This window comes from Setaria viridis, chromosome 5, assembly GCF_005286985.2.
Source record: "Setaria viridis chromosome 5, Setaria_viridis_v4.0, whole genome shotgun sequence".
NCBI lineage: Eukaryota > Viridiplantae > Streptophyta > Magnoliopsida > Poales > Poaceae > Setaria > Setaria viridis.
The window spans coordinates 43,320,118-43,337,819 of record NC_048267.2 but is presented as its reverse complement, the minus strand read 5'-3'; the positions used below and the strand labels follow the sequence as shown (position 1 = coordinate 43,337,819).

The window sequence follows — 17,702 nt, the reverse complement described above, 5'->3', positions numbered from 1 at the left end:
GGCTCGTCGGAGAGGAGGCAGTGGCTGTGCATCAGCAAGTCGTCGTCGACTCCTGTCAGGGGTGGGAGCTGGACCTTGTCGCTGTTGACAGGGTTCCATGGATGGGCCGAGCGGTCCAGCCGGGCTGACAGATGGACCCGAGCTCCTATGTGTCGATCGGTGCCACCGTGGAGCTATGTATCAGAGATATGTACACATACCGGTTTGAATTCATATGTATTAGGAAGGATGTACATGTATGAAAGCATACTTTTGCTATAGTATATGAATTTAAGTTATAGACCGTTTTGAATTTTCTAATACATAGATTTTACTATTTATTTATATCTAAGGTGGCACGATGCGCGAGAGCAGCCCGCTCCCCGACCGCTCGACCTCACGGTCGGGCAAGGGCACGTGCCGCTCCGACCCCCTCATGCGGGACCTGGAGGAGTCAAAGCCATTGTACATTCGTACCTGAAGCAACCTCTGATCACTCCCGACGGGCGGAGCAGGCGAGGTGAAGCGCGAGTGGGAAAAGTGCACCGATGAGTTGCCGGTGGAAGGGGAACCCGGCGGCGAAGGGTGGCGAGATTGAGGATGGAGACCATTCCCGACTTCCCGTGCATCAGCCCGCTGACTGTGGTTGAATGTTCAGACCTTCTGAATGTTGAGCCTGGCGGCGAACAAATTGTTCAAGAATCTGGTACAACTGGGATCTTGCTACGGGCAACAAAATATTTATATATTTATATTTTGTAATACACGTAGAATTTAATAGGATAATAATAATTTGAAAATAATCACAAATATGGAATAAGTATTTAATCCAAAAACATAGTTACTGAATTAAACAAATCTTTCTAAGTAATTACAGGAGTGTCTTGCATCTCAATCTTCTTCATTAATTACACCAGGCATTGGAAAAAGATGGAGATGATGTATTAGTCACTTAGTCGTATGATTTTCCTTCATTAGTGCTCCAAATGTGATCCGTGAATTTTGCTGGCCTCTTAGCTATTGGATTGGGTCCCTGTTCCGTTCCTGTATTTGCGTTCCTGTATTTGCTAAGAAGGTGCATGGACGAGAGAAATAACTACAAGAGGTGTAATACCAGCGTCGGAGCCCGACAGCTACTCGTGGAGAGATCCGGCAGATGGTGAACGGCTGTGCTTAGTACACGACGGATGGTAAAGTATCTTAGGAGTACGTCCAATTTACAAACAACCGAAGTACAGGTACAAAAACAAACAGGCAAGGCTGACCAGGTTAGCATATCCATATGACCGTGAGGATGTTCATTGAGCGGTGAACAAAAGCGAACAATCGCTTGAGAGTTGAGGCATTAAGACATCCAAAATTCCTAAACTCAGGTTTAGAATAAGTTTCAAAAGCTAATTTTGACTAAAACAGACAAAACACGTAACTACTGAAGAATGCCTCTTTGCGTGTTCAACCACATTTGAAGTCACGCAGCAAAGTCGTATGTACAATTCTAAGGGATGCTAGTTCCATCTCAAAAGACATGAGTAACTGAAGATTCTCTGGGATGTTACGTTCCATCTCAAAAGACAGTAGTAACTGAAGATTCTCTAGGATCTTAGTTCCGTCTCAAAAGACTGAAGTAACTAAAGATGGTCTCTTTGCGTGTTCAATCACATTTGAAGTCACGCAGCAAAATTATAGGTACAATTCTCGGGGAGTTTAGTTCCATCTCAAAAGCTTGATGACGGGTGGGGTGGGGGGGGGAAGGGGGGCATCTCAGGAGGTCCGGGAACAGGCAGCACCTGCAACAAGAAAGAATGTTGATATTTAGAGAGCGATTGTTATGGCAAGTGGGCCGGCCACAGGTTTAGGCCCACGAGCACAGCAGCTCGTGAACAGTGTCGTGAATAGGAGTAGTTGGTTTATAAGGAAAGAGATAAGTTAGATGGATTTGGTTAGGAGGTTAGGATATTTTCTTAAGGGTTAAGTAAGTCATCTCTATAAAAGAGACCCCATTGTATCAATGAAAGACAAGGAAGAAGTAGAGGATTAATCTCAGAGCCTCCAGCGTGAGGGCGAGATCCCATCTACTACCTTCCCTATCTTAGTAAAGTAGCCATATCAGCGATAAGCTGAACATACATCATGACGAGCCCTTCAGTTTACAAGAAAATAATGACCTGTAATGTTTATTAAATCTGTTACCCGTCGATCCCTCAAATTCCTTTATTTTCCTCAGTCCCATCTTCATCGAATTCCTCAGTTGCATCACTGCATCCATAACCATAAAATAAACTCAGACTGTATGAAGTCTTCCCAAACAGAACAGGGAATTAAGTTTTTCCCACAGAACGACACATCCTGAATGCCACCCACTTCAGGGATTGCAATTTCTTTCTCACGAATGTGCCATTCTTGAGAGTGGCAAAGGTTGAATCCCTTTTCTAACCCCAGCAAAAGAAAACTCAAATACAAAACTCACTCGGATGTTTTGTATGCAATCCAAGTGCTGACAAGCCTAAGAAGAAAAAAGATTTATGTTAGAACATATTCCAAAGTTGTAACAAAATGTATAGATAAAGACAGACAGAGATATTAATAGACACACCTTTTTGATTTTTCAAACACATATAACACATGCAGAACTAGCTTTGTAATAAATCTGCCAAGGTCATATGCAACCATAATATCTAGTATAACAGGATCTTCGATTGATTGAACTCTATCGATCTTCATCCGAAAATAATATGAAGTTAGTTTTTATGTAGAAACTATATATTCATGTTTGAACTAGAAGAGTAGAACAGATACAACATGTACGGGATAGGAACAGTACAGAAACTATGTGGATAGGAACAGATACAACTCTTATGTTTGGGATAGGAACAGATACAATTCATGTTTATACAATACATGCGTAACAGATAGAATACAGAAACTATATATCTGTGTGTACTTCAAGCCACGATTACTGAAATTCCTCACAAATCTGAGGAGATCCCAGTAATGATCTTTTTATGGGTCTGAAAGACTTTGGTCATAGTGGAACACCTTGATATATGGCATGGTATTACGTATTTTTGTCCACCCAATGCAATCTAAGCGCTGAAGGGGACGATAATCAAAATCTGCATTCTGTCTACGGATGTCGTCACACAATTTGAAGAGCCTTTCGAGCAAATTTGACGTGGACGCTGGTGGCAGAAAAACCATATGGTCAGCAAGAAACTTCTGGACAATCTCAAATTTTTCAGACTCAAGCTCAGGGAGAGACATCACATCAGAATGAAATTCGTCAAAATAGGTTGGACCCTTGATGCCTTCAATCTTGTAATACGGGCGCAAGAGGACTATGAACTTCTGAAGGTCAGCAACAATTCCATCTTTAGTTGCATTTACTGGCATCTTGTCAATGATTAATGTTGCACCATCCCCACGAACCCAAATGTCAAGTATATTCCATTCCCCATCCCAGCAGTGGCCAGCCTTATGAGCTTTCAAGATGTAGTTTAGCAAACGTTTAGCAATTTTCCTCCCAGTTCGTGTCAAAGCTGTGACTATATCCTTATTGAAAAGTGTGAACAACCTAACCAATCTTTTTCTTGATACGAAGTTTGGGAAATATTCTTCACTGCATGTAAAAAAAATATTAATCTTGGGCTATCTATATATCTAGCAAATATGCTGAACATAGCTTTTAGTACAAATTTATTTACTGGTTGCAAATCACAGAACATAGCTCTTAGTAAAAAAGTATTTCAAAATGTGACTTTTGGATGAACTCAGCAGCAAACCTTGGATCAGTACATTCCGCCAAAAGTTCTTCCATCACTACATTTGCTTGCACCGTCTTTTCAGTATACCACTTTTTAGCCTGATGTCATATTTGTAGTCAGGAACAATTGAAAAGAAACTTCATAACAATTAAGTAAGTTCCATTACCAACACTTCTTCAACTCTCAAGCTAAAATATGTTAGCATGGTTCTCGTTGTATTCTGACTTTTGCCTGCCTCCACAAAGGAAAACCCTCCTTCGAGCAAATTGGTGGAGAAGAAAGTGCCCTCACTTCCGACTTTTAAGATTCCTAGAAGCACATCAGACGATGGCTTCTCCCTTTTCCTTTCCATCAAATGCTATAGAGAAACAGGGGTGGGTGGATACAAAGTATACATGTTGATGTTGATGAATATGAACAGTTTGAGTCAACAATCTTTACCTTCAGTTGTTTCAGAGCATCCCTCACCTCAGGTGGTGTTACAAGAAATTCTGGTCCTAGTGTCCATTTCTTGAAAATTGAGTTGACAGGCGATCCATGTGATTTTTGGAAACATTTTTTTTTCCATGTCAAGCCAACCACAAAATTATAGAAGCTCGATAGATTGTACAAAGAAATGTCAATGCTCACAAATACCTCTACAGTTTGATCACCATCGGACAGGATGCTGTAAGCATCTTCATCCGAAATCTAAACCATGAAAAAAAACTATGAAAATATGTAAAGCAATATACACTATACAATAAGCAACCCAGTGTAAATAGCTTACCTGATCCCAGTATTTCGCAAACGCATCCTTGTTCCATGAACGATTCTACAGAATATTGAAAAAGATTCAATGAAACAATATAAAGAGCTCATGTGTTTTGTTGGGAGGAGGGCAGGGGGAGGGGGGGGGGGTGTTAAGGCAAAAACCAGAGCAGCTTTGGAAGTTGGCACATGAGCTTCAAGATGTCTTTCATAATTAATTTCTGTGCAGAATTCCTCCAAACATTTCGAACACTTGTACACTTTCTGATTGATGTGTGCCTGTTGCAACAAAATACAGTACGCACAACATCAACCTTAGATTAGTTAACACTGTACCAGTTGGAAAAAAACAAAGCATTCTGCTGATTGCTTACCCTGGTGTATGAAAAGTCACCAGCTACAAATATTTCTTTTTCATCGACCTAATATTATCAACATGGAACAAGACAATAATCAGCACAATTGCCATTTTCAAAACACAGATGCACAGAAGGGGCCTGCAATGACATAGTTACATACCATAGTTTTCCAAGAAGCAGAAGGGTTCTTCTTGTGAAGGGCTTCATCTTCTACTAACATGTATACAGTACCATTGTGCTGCATAAAACATACAGAAGATATAAAACCAGAAAGCTTATTAAAAAATGAGAGACTCCACTTAAAGTAAAGGTTCATACCTTACAAATGGTATTGAATTCCCCGTTCAAATACAAAATACCAATTTGTCCAGGCTCAAGTTGCTCTTGTGAAGAGGGAAAAACCTAGAAGTTCATAGGCAAGCTCATTTTATAAGATTGGAAAAATGAGAAAGCTGATCTTATAAAATTTGGAAAATAAGACATCTGCATAAAGTTAAGAACTCCCTTTTCTTTTTTTCCCATGTTACTGACAATGGTGAGTCCAATATGAATGGTTTAACCATGGGGTTGATAAAGTTCATAATTTATCACACTTTATGTTGTGTAGTCCGGTTAATCAGGGTGGGATCGGACTATGCACCTGGGAATCTTACTAATGGTGTCAATCATATATCCAGGAATAAACAAATTTACTTTGAGCAACAATGGTTTCAACGTGTGATATACTAAAGAAATGTTATCATGCATAATCATTTATGTTACAACTAAATGATTGGAGTCAATACCTGCTCATTGAATGCAGGTGCATGGAGTAGTGGAGCTCCCAAAATGCGAAATAAATCATATTCTCTTGAATCCTCAAATTTGGCAGTGCTGTAGTGTTTACAGGCCAAAAAATGGAAATTAGGACAAAGCAAAGTCATGAAATACTGAAACAATAAAAAACAGTTAACCCACAAGGATAACCTACCCAGCCACAGGGTTAACCTTAATGCCCGTGCAAAGTCTCTTAGTGATATCAAAGTACTCTCCAATGATTCGCTGATTCTCAGGCGTTGGCAGTACATTGTTCTTATGCCAGTTCAAAATTTTTCCCGAAATAAGCCTTTCCATGAATCGGGCCACTGTAAACTTGGGTTCACGGGAATCAAAATTGGCTTCATTGTTCAAAACCAACCAATTCGAAAGAGAAGTTAGGGCAGAAGCCGCCCTGTCGTTGCAGACCAAAACTTCTGTAGATCCGCCCATGAACTCCATCTCCCGTGCCGTGTACCTCATCTTTCTGTTTCAAGACCTGCAGAGGAGATTTGGGTGGTAGGAAGGAGGTCATACGATGGGACATTGCGTAGTGGGGTGATATGTCTGTTGAATACATACAAGAGTTCCCAGACAACAATTGAGCCTGAGCCGGTTGCAACTTACTTTACCACGAGTTCGACGAACGGCGTGAGGCGACACAAGGGCGGAGGAGAGCTCTGCTGCGTAGAGGAGGTCGACGTCCTCGCCGCGTCACGGGCGTCGCCGGTATAGACAGCCCGTGGTCGTCGCCGGTAGCTCGGCGCGTCCACGGGTCCACACCCGCCGCACAGAGATGTCGAGTCGTCGGCGACCTAGGCCATGTCAGATCGTCGGGTTACGCGGCGGGAGGCGGGCGCGGGCAGAGAACCAAGTCATTGGCGGTTCATTTGCCCTAGGCAAGGGGACAGTGGTATCTTCGGGCCTGGATAGGCTCCTCGGCCCAATTACGGCCTGCTGGCCCACGCCCACCGATTCAGCAGCAATGCAGGATTCAGAAATCAGAAACTCTTCTCTGCAACCGCAAGCGCCGCGAGGACTGGCGCGGGCTAGGCATCAAGCATGTGTTTGTGGTTTTGGAACGACCTGAGCCGATCCACTTTTCTAGTTTTGAATCATCTCGTATTCGAAGGAGAAGGATAAATTATATCAAGTTTTTTTTAATTGGAGGAGTTGAGAAGGTTGGTATAGATATTATTTTAACACCCTTAGTTACATCTGTTGGCAAACCCACCTATCATCCATTAGATCAGCGGAGCTCCCGACGTCGGCCCGCCGCTCCCTTCTCCCCGACGCTGGCCCGCCCCTCCCTTCTCCCTGACACCGCCTACCGCTCCCTTATCGCTGGCGCCGCCCGGTGCCGGCCGCCCCTCCTCCCCAGTGCCGGCCCGCCCCTCCTCCTTTCTCCCCGACACCGCCCCGCCTGCTGCTGCCGCCCCACGGGAGAACAGAGACGGATGGCGTTGATGTGGGTCGGGATGGTCCGCTCATTTTGGGTGGACAATTCCAACCTGTATCTATGAGGTATATTTCCTATAAATGATGAACCCAACCCACTGCATTTCCAACCGAACACAGACTGATAGGATCAAGCCCGTTCCAATCTAATTCAACTTCAAACCAAACACACCCTAAATGCACGTCCCGCCGATGCGGCGCGTAGGCCTCTCCTCCGGCGACGGCCAAAGACCCGCGGGCCGTCCAGTGTGGCTTCACCCAAGGGACCGCCCCCACGAGGCCTCGGTCAGCAGAGCCATCATGGCCCGTATGGCACGCCTAGTACTCTGCTCCGTGCCTGCCGTCACGTCCCAAGCATGGGCAGGGTCGTAGGAGCTCGCCGCCTTGACACCGGCTTGTGCCTGCAGAGCACGACGCGGTGATGAGGCCCACAGATCGCAGCAGGCCAAAGGCTCCCGGGGGGGGGGGGGGGGCGGGCGGCTGGTGTGATCACTCCACGGTGCCGCTAGTCAGGCCCCTGTGCACGGCAGTCACAGGCGTGGCATGCCATGACTAGCGCAGCGCCCGCCACGCGCGCACGGGAACTGCCTCGTCGCACAGTGCGAGGCGCTGACCCTTGACGTGCCATAGGAACAAGGACGGGACGGGAAGTTGAATTACGATGGCCCACCTCGTTCGACCACATCAGGAGCCCCGACCTCTAGGGTTGAGGGACCATCCAGATGATTGGTTGCTCATCTGGAGGGTTCGGCCAGGCTGAGCAGGTGCAACGAGGGGGTCGTAGCCTGTCCTGGCTCCGGAGAAACGAAAATGAGTTCCGTTTCCGCTGAGCCTGGCTCGAGCGCTGCAAATTGCCTGCACGGGAGCACTGAATTCAACACCAACTCACGCGAGAGAGCCAGCAACCAAGGCAACCAATCAGCATCAAATGCATGCCTGGCTCCAGCGATACAGCTCCCATGCATGCGCTAATGGGTTCGGAGGTGCATGTGCCGGCTCTAACAAACCCGTTAAGCAACGTGGTCCAACAGAAAATGAAATATACAAGTTCAGGTGCTCCCGCGAGCTGTGCTACCGACCCACCGGCGGTTGCACCTCTAGATGTGCATAAAAAAGTCATCTAAAAATTTGAATGGTATGCAAAATTGAGGATGAACAAAAACTTGTGCAAAAGGAAACAAAAAAAAAGACAAATCACGGCATCAACAGTAACAGGTGCAGGTTCAATTAGATCCGCAACTAATCATTCACTGAATTATCTTTTTTGTTGTTTTTCTTGCACAAATTTTGTTCATCCTCGATTTTTGCATGATGGTAGAAGATTATAAGAAAATCCATTCAAATTTGTAGATGAATTTTTGATGCACATCTAAAGGTGGGTTGGTAGCATGGTAGCACCCCAACCTGCGCGCAGGAGCACCTGAACCTTTCTCATAAGTTATTCTACAGTAGTTTTTTGGGCATCTACTAAAACAACTTATAGGAGACATAGTTTGCTGGAGACACTCTCGGAACTATCAGTGCTGGGAGACGTAACATCAACAGGTGTTGTTGGAGGGAGGCGCTCAGCAGCAGCAACCATAAAGCAACGCCTCAGTTCAGTAACTTTCTTATCTTGATCTAACAATAGTTCAGAAGCATCTGGCAGGTTCTTGAGCAATGGCAAGAGATCATCTGACAGATTGAGGAGAGCCTTGATCTTCATGAATGCCAGAGAACCCAGTGGAACATGTTTATCCGTAGGACTCAAAAACAATCTCTTCAGCTCATTGATAAGCTTTTCTTGGCAAAACAATATTTCTTTTGCTTTTGCTGCTGCGGTTGACTTGGACTTGCCTTTCATAAGAGCATACAAAGCTAACATGTTAGATGCATTAAGATCCTTCCATATTTCAAAAGCATGTTTCCCAGGAATAGGAAATTGTTGATCAAGATCTAACACAGTAGATCGAGGTGAGAATGGAGCCTTCCTCTTTCTTAACTGAATCCCCGATGAAGCAGCAGTCATATCCTGTATACTAATTTCTTTTTCATTCATGACATCTGCGAGATATTCAAGCATCCATTTTGTTACTCTGCGACAGCAGTTAATTTGCTTTGAGTGCTTGATGTGATATTCTATTGACCTGGCTGAAGCTGACATCACCCACTGACATGCCAAACAACGATGGCGTTTTCCTTTTTTATCATTGAAAGTCACTAAAAAATCTGAAATTGAATTTGTTCTCTTTGCATCATTCTGCAAGCTGTATAAAGCAATGACTTTATCAAATGTAGCCACATAATTCATGCCAGATAATATCATTCAAAATATAAACAAGTGTAGGATTGAAAACTACTTAGTAATTACTTTATATAAATCTGTTAAGAGATAGATAATATCATTCTAAATGTAAACAATTGCATGAGTGAAAGTGACTTGTAAATACTTCTTAAATTTATAATTAGAGAAAAAGAACTAATCTAGATAGATTAAGATATAACAGCAATGATTTATTTCGTGAAACACATGCAACTATATTTTGTAATTGGCAACAAAATTTATCAGGTGATTGAAAATACTTACCTAGTCGGGAAATACAGCATCAGATAATCAGCAAGAACTACATTCATATCTTCATCATCAGCAGCAGCCAAAGGCAAACTGCATAAGAAATAAAACACATAACTTGAAAACATGTATCCAAAAAAATTACTAGCCACACTCCAACAAATCTCCATGAGTATAAAGGAATACAAAACTTTGTAGTAATAGCTTCAGAAGAATATTTTTAAAAAACAATGATTTCGCAAGTATAAACAATTGAACTTTAATAATGTATTGGCCTAAATGAAACGAGTACTATGAACTTTCGTTAGTGTTTCGACCTCATATATTAAAAAAAAACTCGACCTGCGGGGGGTAAGACAGCCCCCGGGCTTTTTCCTAAGAGAGAAGACCTTCTCACACAGGCCGAGAAAACTCCCGAACCTTTGCCCCACCCTTACACAGGGGCCATAACCCTTGTGAGACTACCGCTGGGCTGGTGACCACTGCAACTACTCCAGGTAGGAGGGTCCAAACCAATCACAGCTACGACTTGGGCCAGGCCTTAATTTGTGCTTTGGTTATGCTGACAGACAAGGGGACTTTTTTAACCCTAGCCTGAAATTCGCTCCCACGGGGAGTCGAAACCAGGACCTGAGTGCTACTGAGACCATCTAACCAACTCAGCTAGAGGCCTGTTCGCCTCATATGAAATATGACTAACATGCGATAGGAACAAACATTATTATAATAAAGAAATACAACATACCAATTGTACACGCAGTTCCGCAACATTTGCACACGGGCTTCTAAGTCAAATGGCTTGTACATGTCATCTTTTTCTTGATCAAGAAGAGGCTTCACCTTGCCATCGAAAACAGCTTGAGCCTCCACAAAGTGATTTTTCCCAATGAGATATGAGATATGTGCTTGGTAAAGGGAGCAAAAAAGCCCTGGGTGGGGATAGAACTTGTCGCCCTGAACCTTGTTCAAGAACTCAGCAAGATAAGTCTCCAGCCCATCCCAATTCTGTTTGGCAACAAACAGTTGACAAGCAGCCACACTGGAAACGCACAAGTATGTCAGCCCCAAGTCCATTGAGTTATGACCAAGAAGTTATTTTAAATTGTTAACTTGAAACAAGCTAATTATTCTTAAAAAAAAGAATACATTGCTGACAAACCGCATGGCAAAGATGAAGGTGAAAATGAAATTGCCATAACTAATATAGTCAAAAGTTCTTGTAATACTAGCAAGAAGGCAACAAAATCAATTTCAACTAAAATTAGTGTTCATTAGAGCAATAAGAACAACCTCAACTCTTTAAACTAAAAAACGCACAGATTGCATTGGAAATGTGTAGCAAAATCTTATTGAATACATACAGGTTACTAAATGACCCACAGCTACAGCCAGATATCAACGAATTAATTAATTGTATAACAAACGACTGAAATCGAACAAATTAATATTAAAACTAAGCTACTCCTACTGTACACATGCTCTAGCAAAATCTTATTGGATTGATAATAATTCATCTACACATGTCACTAAAGACCAACAGCTACATCCAGATATCAATGAATCGTATAGCAAACGACTGAAATCAAACAAATTAATATTAAAACTAAGCTACTCCCACTGTATACATGCTCTAAGTAGACTTACATATTCTGCGCAGCAGCGGCACTCCGGGGATTGACGCCGGATATGGCCTCGTCATCAATAGACATGACCTCTTTCCCGGGGACGGTGGATGTCGGGGTCGTCTGGTTCGCGGCGGCGGGGGGAACCCACAACTGATCCTCCTTCCTCTGCTCTATCCCCTCGTCTCCGTTTACCTCCATACTCGTCTTCTCTCCTCTCTTCTCCTGGTTAGATCTAGATCGGAATAGGACCAACTGCGCGGCGACGAGAAGACTGCGGGAATTGCTAACCCTAGATTTCGGAATATGTATATATATGACCGCCCTCCGCTTTCAGTATCCTTCGAGTCTTCGGTACGCTTCGAATCCTTATGGGAAGTCTATAAATTATACGCCCCTTGCTGGAATCATAACGACTTACGACCCCCGCAGCGATCGCCGAAGCCGCGGTCCCCGGGGCGCCCCTCGCCGAGCCCGCCTCCTTCACAGGCATCCGGCTTACCCCTCTGTACGCCTGTCCCTGCAGATGGAGAGGAGGGTATCGAAGTGGAGGGGGAGGACGCAGCGGGGCCGCTCCGGCGGGGAGATGCGATGGGGGAGGGGATGGGAAGGGGCGTGAGGCTATGTACAACAGAGAGACAGCAGCTGTCTATATGCTGCCACGGAGGCAAATCTGTCCCACGTGTACAGCGATTAATGAGGAGAGAGACGCATGGGCTCGTGCTCCCAAGCCAAACCGCCGGCCCCATCGCCGTTGTATGCCGTCGTCGTCTCCTCGTGGATCGGCTGCGGTGAGCCAAAAATCAGCTACGATGGCGATAAAATCCATTCCCCGCGCGCCAAAATCCGTGGCAAAATCGATGCTCCTCCCTTCCTAGATGCCGGATGCAGCAGTTGCGCAAGGCTTACCAGATGCGACGGCATCCCTGGAGCGGACGGGGGCGCGGCGGCGGCAGCGGGGGAGCGGAAAGGCGCGATGACGACCGAGAAGCGGAAAGGCTCGACGGCAGCAGCTGCTTCCGTCTCCGTTGCTTCGTCCACCGACCGGCGCAGCGAAAGGGAGAGCAGGGCGGCGAGTTGCTCGAAGCCTGGATCTGGCTCCAAGCCTTGCTACCGTCCGCTGACCCATCGGCATTCAGGTCCGCTACTCCAGTCCATCTAACAAAGTACATGGCTTCCGTGCTTGCTTCTCTGAACGCCAGTGCTGCTTTGCTTATATGTTTACTTCAACATCACTGATGCAAATAATACCGAGTGAAGATGTGCAGATCTTCTCTTTTCTGATTCGTGATTCCTTTTACATCTGGTGTTTGTAAATCTGAAACGTAGAATTGTGTTTCTAATTTTAAGAGTGATTTTTATGATTCAGAATATGATGAAAGATTAAGCAAGTTGAAATCATGGTCTTTTGTTCAGTCTGTCGGTTCAAGTTGTCTCCTAGCATGTTCCTGTAATCAGTTCATCAATTCAAGACGCTTATTTTTGCGAGCACAACTGTTGAGCATTAGGGCCAACTGCTGTTTTATTCTTACTAGTAAGGCTCCTAAGCTTCAAATTCTTACATGGATCTTGTTCTCTTACTGTAGCTCTTGTGTATTCAGAACACAATCATGTATCAGCATGTTGTCAAGATTAGCATGTATCAGCTTTGCAGTATTATTGTCTTTTTCCCAAATTTGTTCAGTGGGACTTTGTATTGTACTAATAAGTGATAAATGAGTGTACCCAAATATGATCACACATATGGGCAACAAAGTGGTATACAAAATCAAATTTATTTTTGATCACCACGATAAATGTGTATGTATATGAAATAAATGGTTTATAGACAGCCTAAAAGACGAATCATTGCATAAGTTGTCTATGTCATTGTCTTTATGTGATATGGAAATACTTAGAGACAACAACTGTCAAACTGTTGTACATGCCTTGAGGATCGGCGTGGAGAAGGTGGGATTGAGGAAAAAAAGGAAGGATGGGCGTGGATGCGTGCATCATTAGTGGTGCGGGTACGGTGGGCAGGTAACGGGAAGGGTGTGGCGTAAAAAAAAAAAGGTGTGGATGGGATTTAGAACGGGGATTAAGACGATACTAATCTCCCCAGGGGTACGTAGGTATAATTCTGTGTGGAAATTGACATCAATTCTCTCACTCTTTACAGTAGAGATAACTTACCAGAAGTCTAAAACTGATCCACGACGGTGCAAAACACACTGTCTCAACATTTTAGAGAAACTATCTCAATATTTTTTAGGAAAAAATTGGTGAACGTAAAAAAAATGATGGTGAGTGCAAAAAAAAAGTTAGGGCATGTAAAAAATTATTGAGCAATAATATTGGTGAATGTAAACTAGTTAAAGAAAAATGTTTGTATGTATAAAAAAATGTTGGTATAAATCAGATTTTAAAAAAATGAAAATAAATGTCAACATATGTTGACAGATGTTAAAAAAATATTGTACATGGATAATCCATGGGTTTCAAAGATGAGTCGCTCGTCTACAGCCCCATGGACATCGCGGTGCTGGCAAAAAAAAAAAAGCTCATAGTGGATCTGTGGATGAGGCGCTGCGATGACTTTTTATGAACGACAAATGGAGAACTCAAAACAAAGATCGGACAATGGCACTGCACCAGAAAGAACCAGAACAGCCAAAATACCACAGTATCATGTAATATGAAGAAATGTTGTCGCAGTCAATCGTTCATCCAACTCCAAGTGCAGGTAAAATATCACTTGAGTGGAAATTCTGGTTCGTATTATCACAATAACACGAACTCTTTGCTATGCATAACCAAGTGAAAGGAAATTTGCAAATTCCTATACCAGGTGGCTATTTAGGCACAGAATATGAGAGAAGACTCTCCTAACTTCTGAATCGGCATCCCTCACCATGTCTGATTCCATTCTCCATGTTATGTGCTCATCAGGCCTAACAAGAATGACACTTTTCCTACTGATCTGACACATCTCCCACCATGAATTAACAGGTGCCCGTGGTACTTCCTCAACATCAACACAGTTCGTCCAGGGTGCCAACTCAGATCTGCTCTCTTCCATTTCCACATCCGCTGAACCTTGTGGCCACATGACACATACTTTGGCTTTTAACTTAAACTCATCTGCTATCTTGAGGGTGGCACGGGCGATCTCGTATGACTCTTTCATTGGTGCGATAATGAGAACAAACTCGAGGTTATCCCCGCTTACCAGGTCCAGTGTTGAGAACACATCCTGCAAGAATCCATCACAATCTCAATGTATGAAACATTAGAGACATAGCTAAAAAGATGCCGTATCAATTAGGCGTCCAAGGGATATACCTCACTTGAAGCTGAACGTGCTCTTACTAGCATATGTGGTAGCCGTGAACCAACCTTAGCAGATGGTACGTACTCTGATGACCTCTTGAAATGCTTCACTTTCTCTGCTTTCTGAGTGTTTTCAGCACAATATTCAGTGACTAGGGCTCCTCCTTCATAGCTGAAAGCACACAATAGATCAACATACGAAACTTTGCACACTTGCTCATTCATCAGCTGAATGAAAAGGAAGAAAGAAAAAAACACACCCCCTTTTGGAAAATGATTCACACTAGTGAGTCTTACCAGAAGCCGAGATCCTCTGCTGGAAACTGCAGCTGTAGACTTTTTCCTTCATCAAGAATACTTCTCAGTCTTGCTAGTCTCGAAGACCCAAGGGGGTTTCTCTCATTCAAAATGTAGTCTGAGACCTGTGCCCGACCAATGGAAAACAATCCTTCCAGAACTGCCTTTTGTAAATTTCTGGGAATGACAGATCCTAAGCTTCTGTTGATAACCTGATGCACTGCCAAATAAATGTAAAGGATACACAAGGTCAGATCATGACAAGGCAAAAGTTTTGATGTACTTAACATTGCACGATAACTTAAGCGCAACTGCAACAGTGTCAGTATTTACTTTAACAAGAAAATAACTGAATGTTTGCTGCCATCATGCTGGAGCAGGATGTTGCACCTGAGTTTGCAACAGTTGGATCAAGACCAAGGGCAGCAGGAATAGACATTGCCGCCTTAAAATTCTCCACACTAAGCCCTGTATTAAAAATAGCAACCTGCAAAAAGCAAGCATGTGAATCAAACTTAATTAACTTTGTCAAGGAGATGTTAACTGACAAGCTGTGAGAAGTGTCTAACAGGTCGGCGCTCTGATTCATAAGTTTGCATTATTGATGGTGAAGCAACACCATTCAAGAGTAAGCACAATTTCCAAGCCAGATTATGCGCATCCTGAACACCGGTGTTCATTCCTGCAAAAACAAATCAGCAAATGCACAATTCTGACCGTTGGACTTCTGATGCACACTAAAGCAAATGGAAATGGTAATATTTCAGTATCAAAAATGAAGTAAACCACTAACCAAAACCACCAGCAGGAGGGAAACGGTGAGCAGCATCACCAACAAGGATTACACGATTGTTGCAGCCAATGTACTTCTCTGCAACTTCAGCATGCATAGCCCATGGTTTTATGTCTAAAACCTGAACATCAGCAGGCTCCCATCCAACTAATTTGACAATGATTTGCTCACATACCTAAATCACAAGGAAAACTTAAAAAGTAAGCAGGGGTGCATTTACATATATGCGTCAAATTAGTCAACAATTCACCTATGCATAACATATTCCAGTTTAGAAATAAGTTGTTTCAAGAACACTACAGCACAAGTATTTCAGAAATAAATAGAAACACATTTAGATGCAGCAAACGGCATCTTGTTAGATAATGAACTAGAATAAAGAAAAATACTAGAACTAGATCACCTTGGCACTGAAATCTTCAAACATCTGCTGAGGAGGATAAAATGGAATCTGAAAATAGAATAGAAGGTGATATTCCACACATGAGAAATATACAATTTCAAATGTAACATTTGCTGAAGCCTTGCTTCTAAAATAGTGAAGGTTAACATACCTGCAATACAAATTCCCCATTCTCCAGGTCATGTGCAACAAGTACACCAATTGCGCCTGGGTTAAAAATGAAGAACAACATCCCAGGCCTCTGACTGGATAAATATCTGCCTAGATCTCTGCTAAGAAAATGCACACTGACCAGTTTCTGCAAGTCCCTCTCACCCTCCATAGATATACCTGCCAATTCACGCACCGTGCTTCTTGCACCATCTGTCCCTATAAGAAGACCACAATGTAGCTTCTTCTCCCGTATCCTCCCACCATTGTTAACTGATACTCCAACCAAAATGCCCTCATCTGTCTGCTGAAAGGATGTGCACTCATGCCCCATCAATATCTTGCTTTCCAACCCCAAATCCTGCGCTGAGTCACCAATCTCACTGGGAAAGCATGTCTGGAAACCAATACCTTCCAACTTCTTGAGTAGCAAATCGACTAACTTGTATTGCGAGAAGTGTGCAACCGATATAGGACTAATGACCTTGTCAAAAACTGCAAAAAATACTCGTCACAAGACATATGAACAGAGGTGCAAGACAACAAACGCTCAACATGAGAAGAACTGAACTGGCCTTCCTGCTTCATGTGATCAACCGATCCAAGAACAGAACCAGAGAGTGAAGTGCAATATACGAATTTCCTCCACAGATCCACTGGTGGCTGGGACCTCTCGATGTCCCCAGCCAAGCCATCCAACTTGCGGAAGATCTGAAAATGCCAACCACCAGTGAAATTTACCGCCCAAACAACACACATAAAGCTGACATAGCGAAGTAGGAGTGCAATAGTAAAAATACACACCTCCATTGTGCGGTTGTTGATGAAGTGCGCTCGAGGATGCCGAGTGAACTCCACATTCTTTTCTATCACCGCGCATTTGATCCCTGCAAGATTGGGATAAACGAGTGACTGTATCAGAGGCTGCCGGTCTTCACAAGAATTTCCACGATCCGCACTTGAGAGATGACTTGTTTCATCACATCACATTCGTCCGGTTCCCTCATTGAATTTCCGCTCAGCTCAACACTACCGCCTATACTACTTTAGAAGCACGATTCGGAACAGCCACGCGCGAGGGGCACGGGGCTCTTACCGAATTTGGTGAGGAGGAAGGAGAGGACGAGCCCGACGGGCCCAGCTCCGACAATGAGCACCGGCAGATGCGGCGCGTCGCCTCGGCTTCCCCCGCCGGCAAGGGACGAGAAGGGCGGGTGCTGGCGGCCCCGGAGCCACCAGATCGCGCCCCGGTGCGCGGCGAAGAGGCGCCCGCACCCGCCGCCGGCGATCGACGGCATCGATTTGGTCGGTTGGGGCTTCGGCGTCGGCGGCGGGGGAATATAGGCTAGTTGCAAGAGGCCGTGAACAACTTGAAAAGATGTCATTTGATCTGATCGGCTAAGTATTTAAAACAAAAGGATCTGATCGGCTAATGAAACGGAGCTAATTCAACTGGTTATAATGTAGCTTTC

General features: G+C 43.9%; 3 protein-coding genes and 1 long non-coding RNA gene across 5 annotated transcripts; 1 reads left to right on the top strand and 3 right to left on the bottom strand.

Moving 5' to 3' along the window:
• Positions 1-2,695: 2,695 nt before the first annotated feature.
• Positions 2,696-6,884, bottom strand: LOC117855773 (uncharacterized). Of its 2 annotated transcripts, XM_034738149.2 has the most exons (13): positions 6,272-6,884; positions 5,820-6,143; positions 5,635-5,722; positions 5,168-5,251; positions 5,010-5,087; positions 4,865-4,912; positions 4,656-4,769; positions 4,510-4,554; positions 4,377-4,430; positions 4,182-4,250; positions 3,907-4,098; positions 3,759-3,838; positions 2,696-3,595 (listed from the first exon to the last, which is right to left on the bottom strand). In XM_034738149.2, the coding sequence occupies exons 2-13, from the start codon at positions 6,125-6,127 to the stop codon at positions 2,980-2,982; spliced, it is 1,776 nt and encodes a 591-aa protein (XP_034594040.1). In that variant the 5' UTR covers positions 6,128-6,143; positions 6,272-6,884; the 3' UTR covers positions 2,696-2,979. The 2 variants fall into 2 exon arrangements, with proteins under 2 accessions (XP_034594040.1, XP_034594039.1); XM_034738148.2 differs by having other exon boundaries at positions 4,182-4,430.
• A 1,208-nt stretch (positions 6,885-8,092) lies between these two features.
• Positions 8,093-11,861, bottom strand: LOC117855014 (uncharacterized). Its single transcript, XM_034737292.2, has 4 exons — positions 11,298-11,861; positions 10,399-10,692; positions 9,669-9,746; positions 8,093-9,348 (listed from the first exon to the last, which is right to left on the bottom strand). The coding sequence occupies exons 1-4, from the start codon at positions 11,474-11,476 to the stop codon at positions 8,580-8,582; spliced, it is 1,320 nt and encodes a 439-aa protein (XP_034593183.1). The 5' UTR covers positions 11,477-11,861; the 3' UTR covers positions 8,093-8,579.
• A 412-nt stretch (positions 11,862-12,273) lies between these two features.
• Positions 12,274-14,418, top strand: LOC117855015 (uncharacterized). Its single transcript, XR_004640405.2, has 2 exons — positions 12,274-12,414; positions 12,862-14,418. It is a non-coding gene; the product is annotated as an uncharacterized lncRNA (long non-coding RNA).
• LOC117855013 (uncharacterized) lies at positions 13,916-17,607 on the bottom strand. Its single transcript, XM_034737291.2, has 11 exons — positions 17,327-17,607; positions 17,035-17,117; positions 16,806-16,941; positions 16,232-16,725; positions 16,081-16,128; positions 15,678-15,852; positions 15,454-15,566; positions 15,275-15,371; positions 14,885-15,104; positions 14,600-14,759; positions 13,916-14,510 (listed from the first exon to the last, which is right to left on the bottom strand). The coding sequence occupies exons 1-11, from the start codon at positions 17,526-17,528 to the stop codon at positions 14,097-14,099; spliced, it is 2,142 nt and encodes a 713-aa protein (XP_034593182.1). The 5' UTR covers positions 17,529-17,607; the 3' UTR covers positions 13,916-14,096.
• Positions 17,608-17,702: the final 95 nt, after the last annotated feature.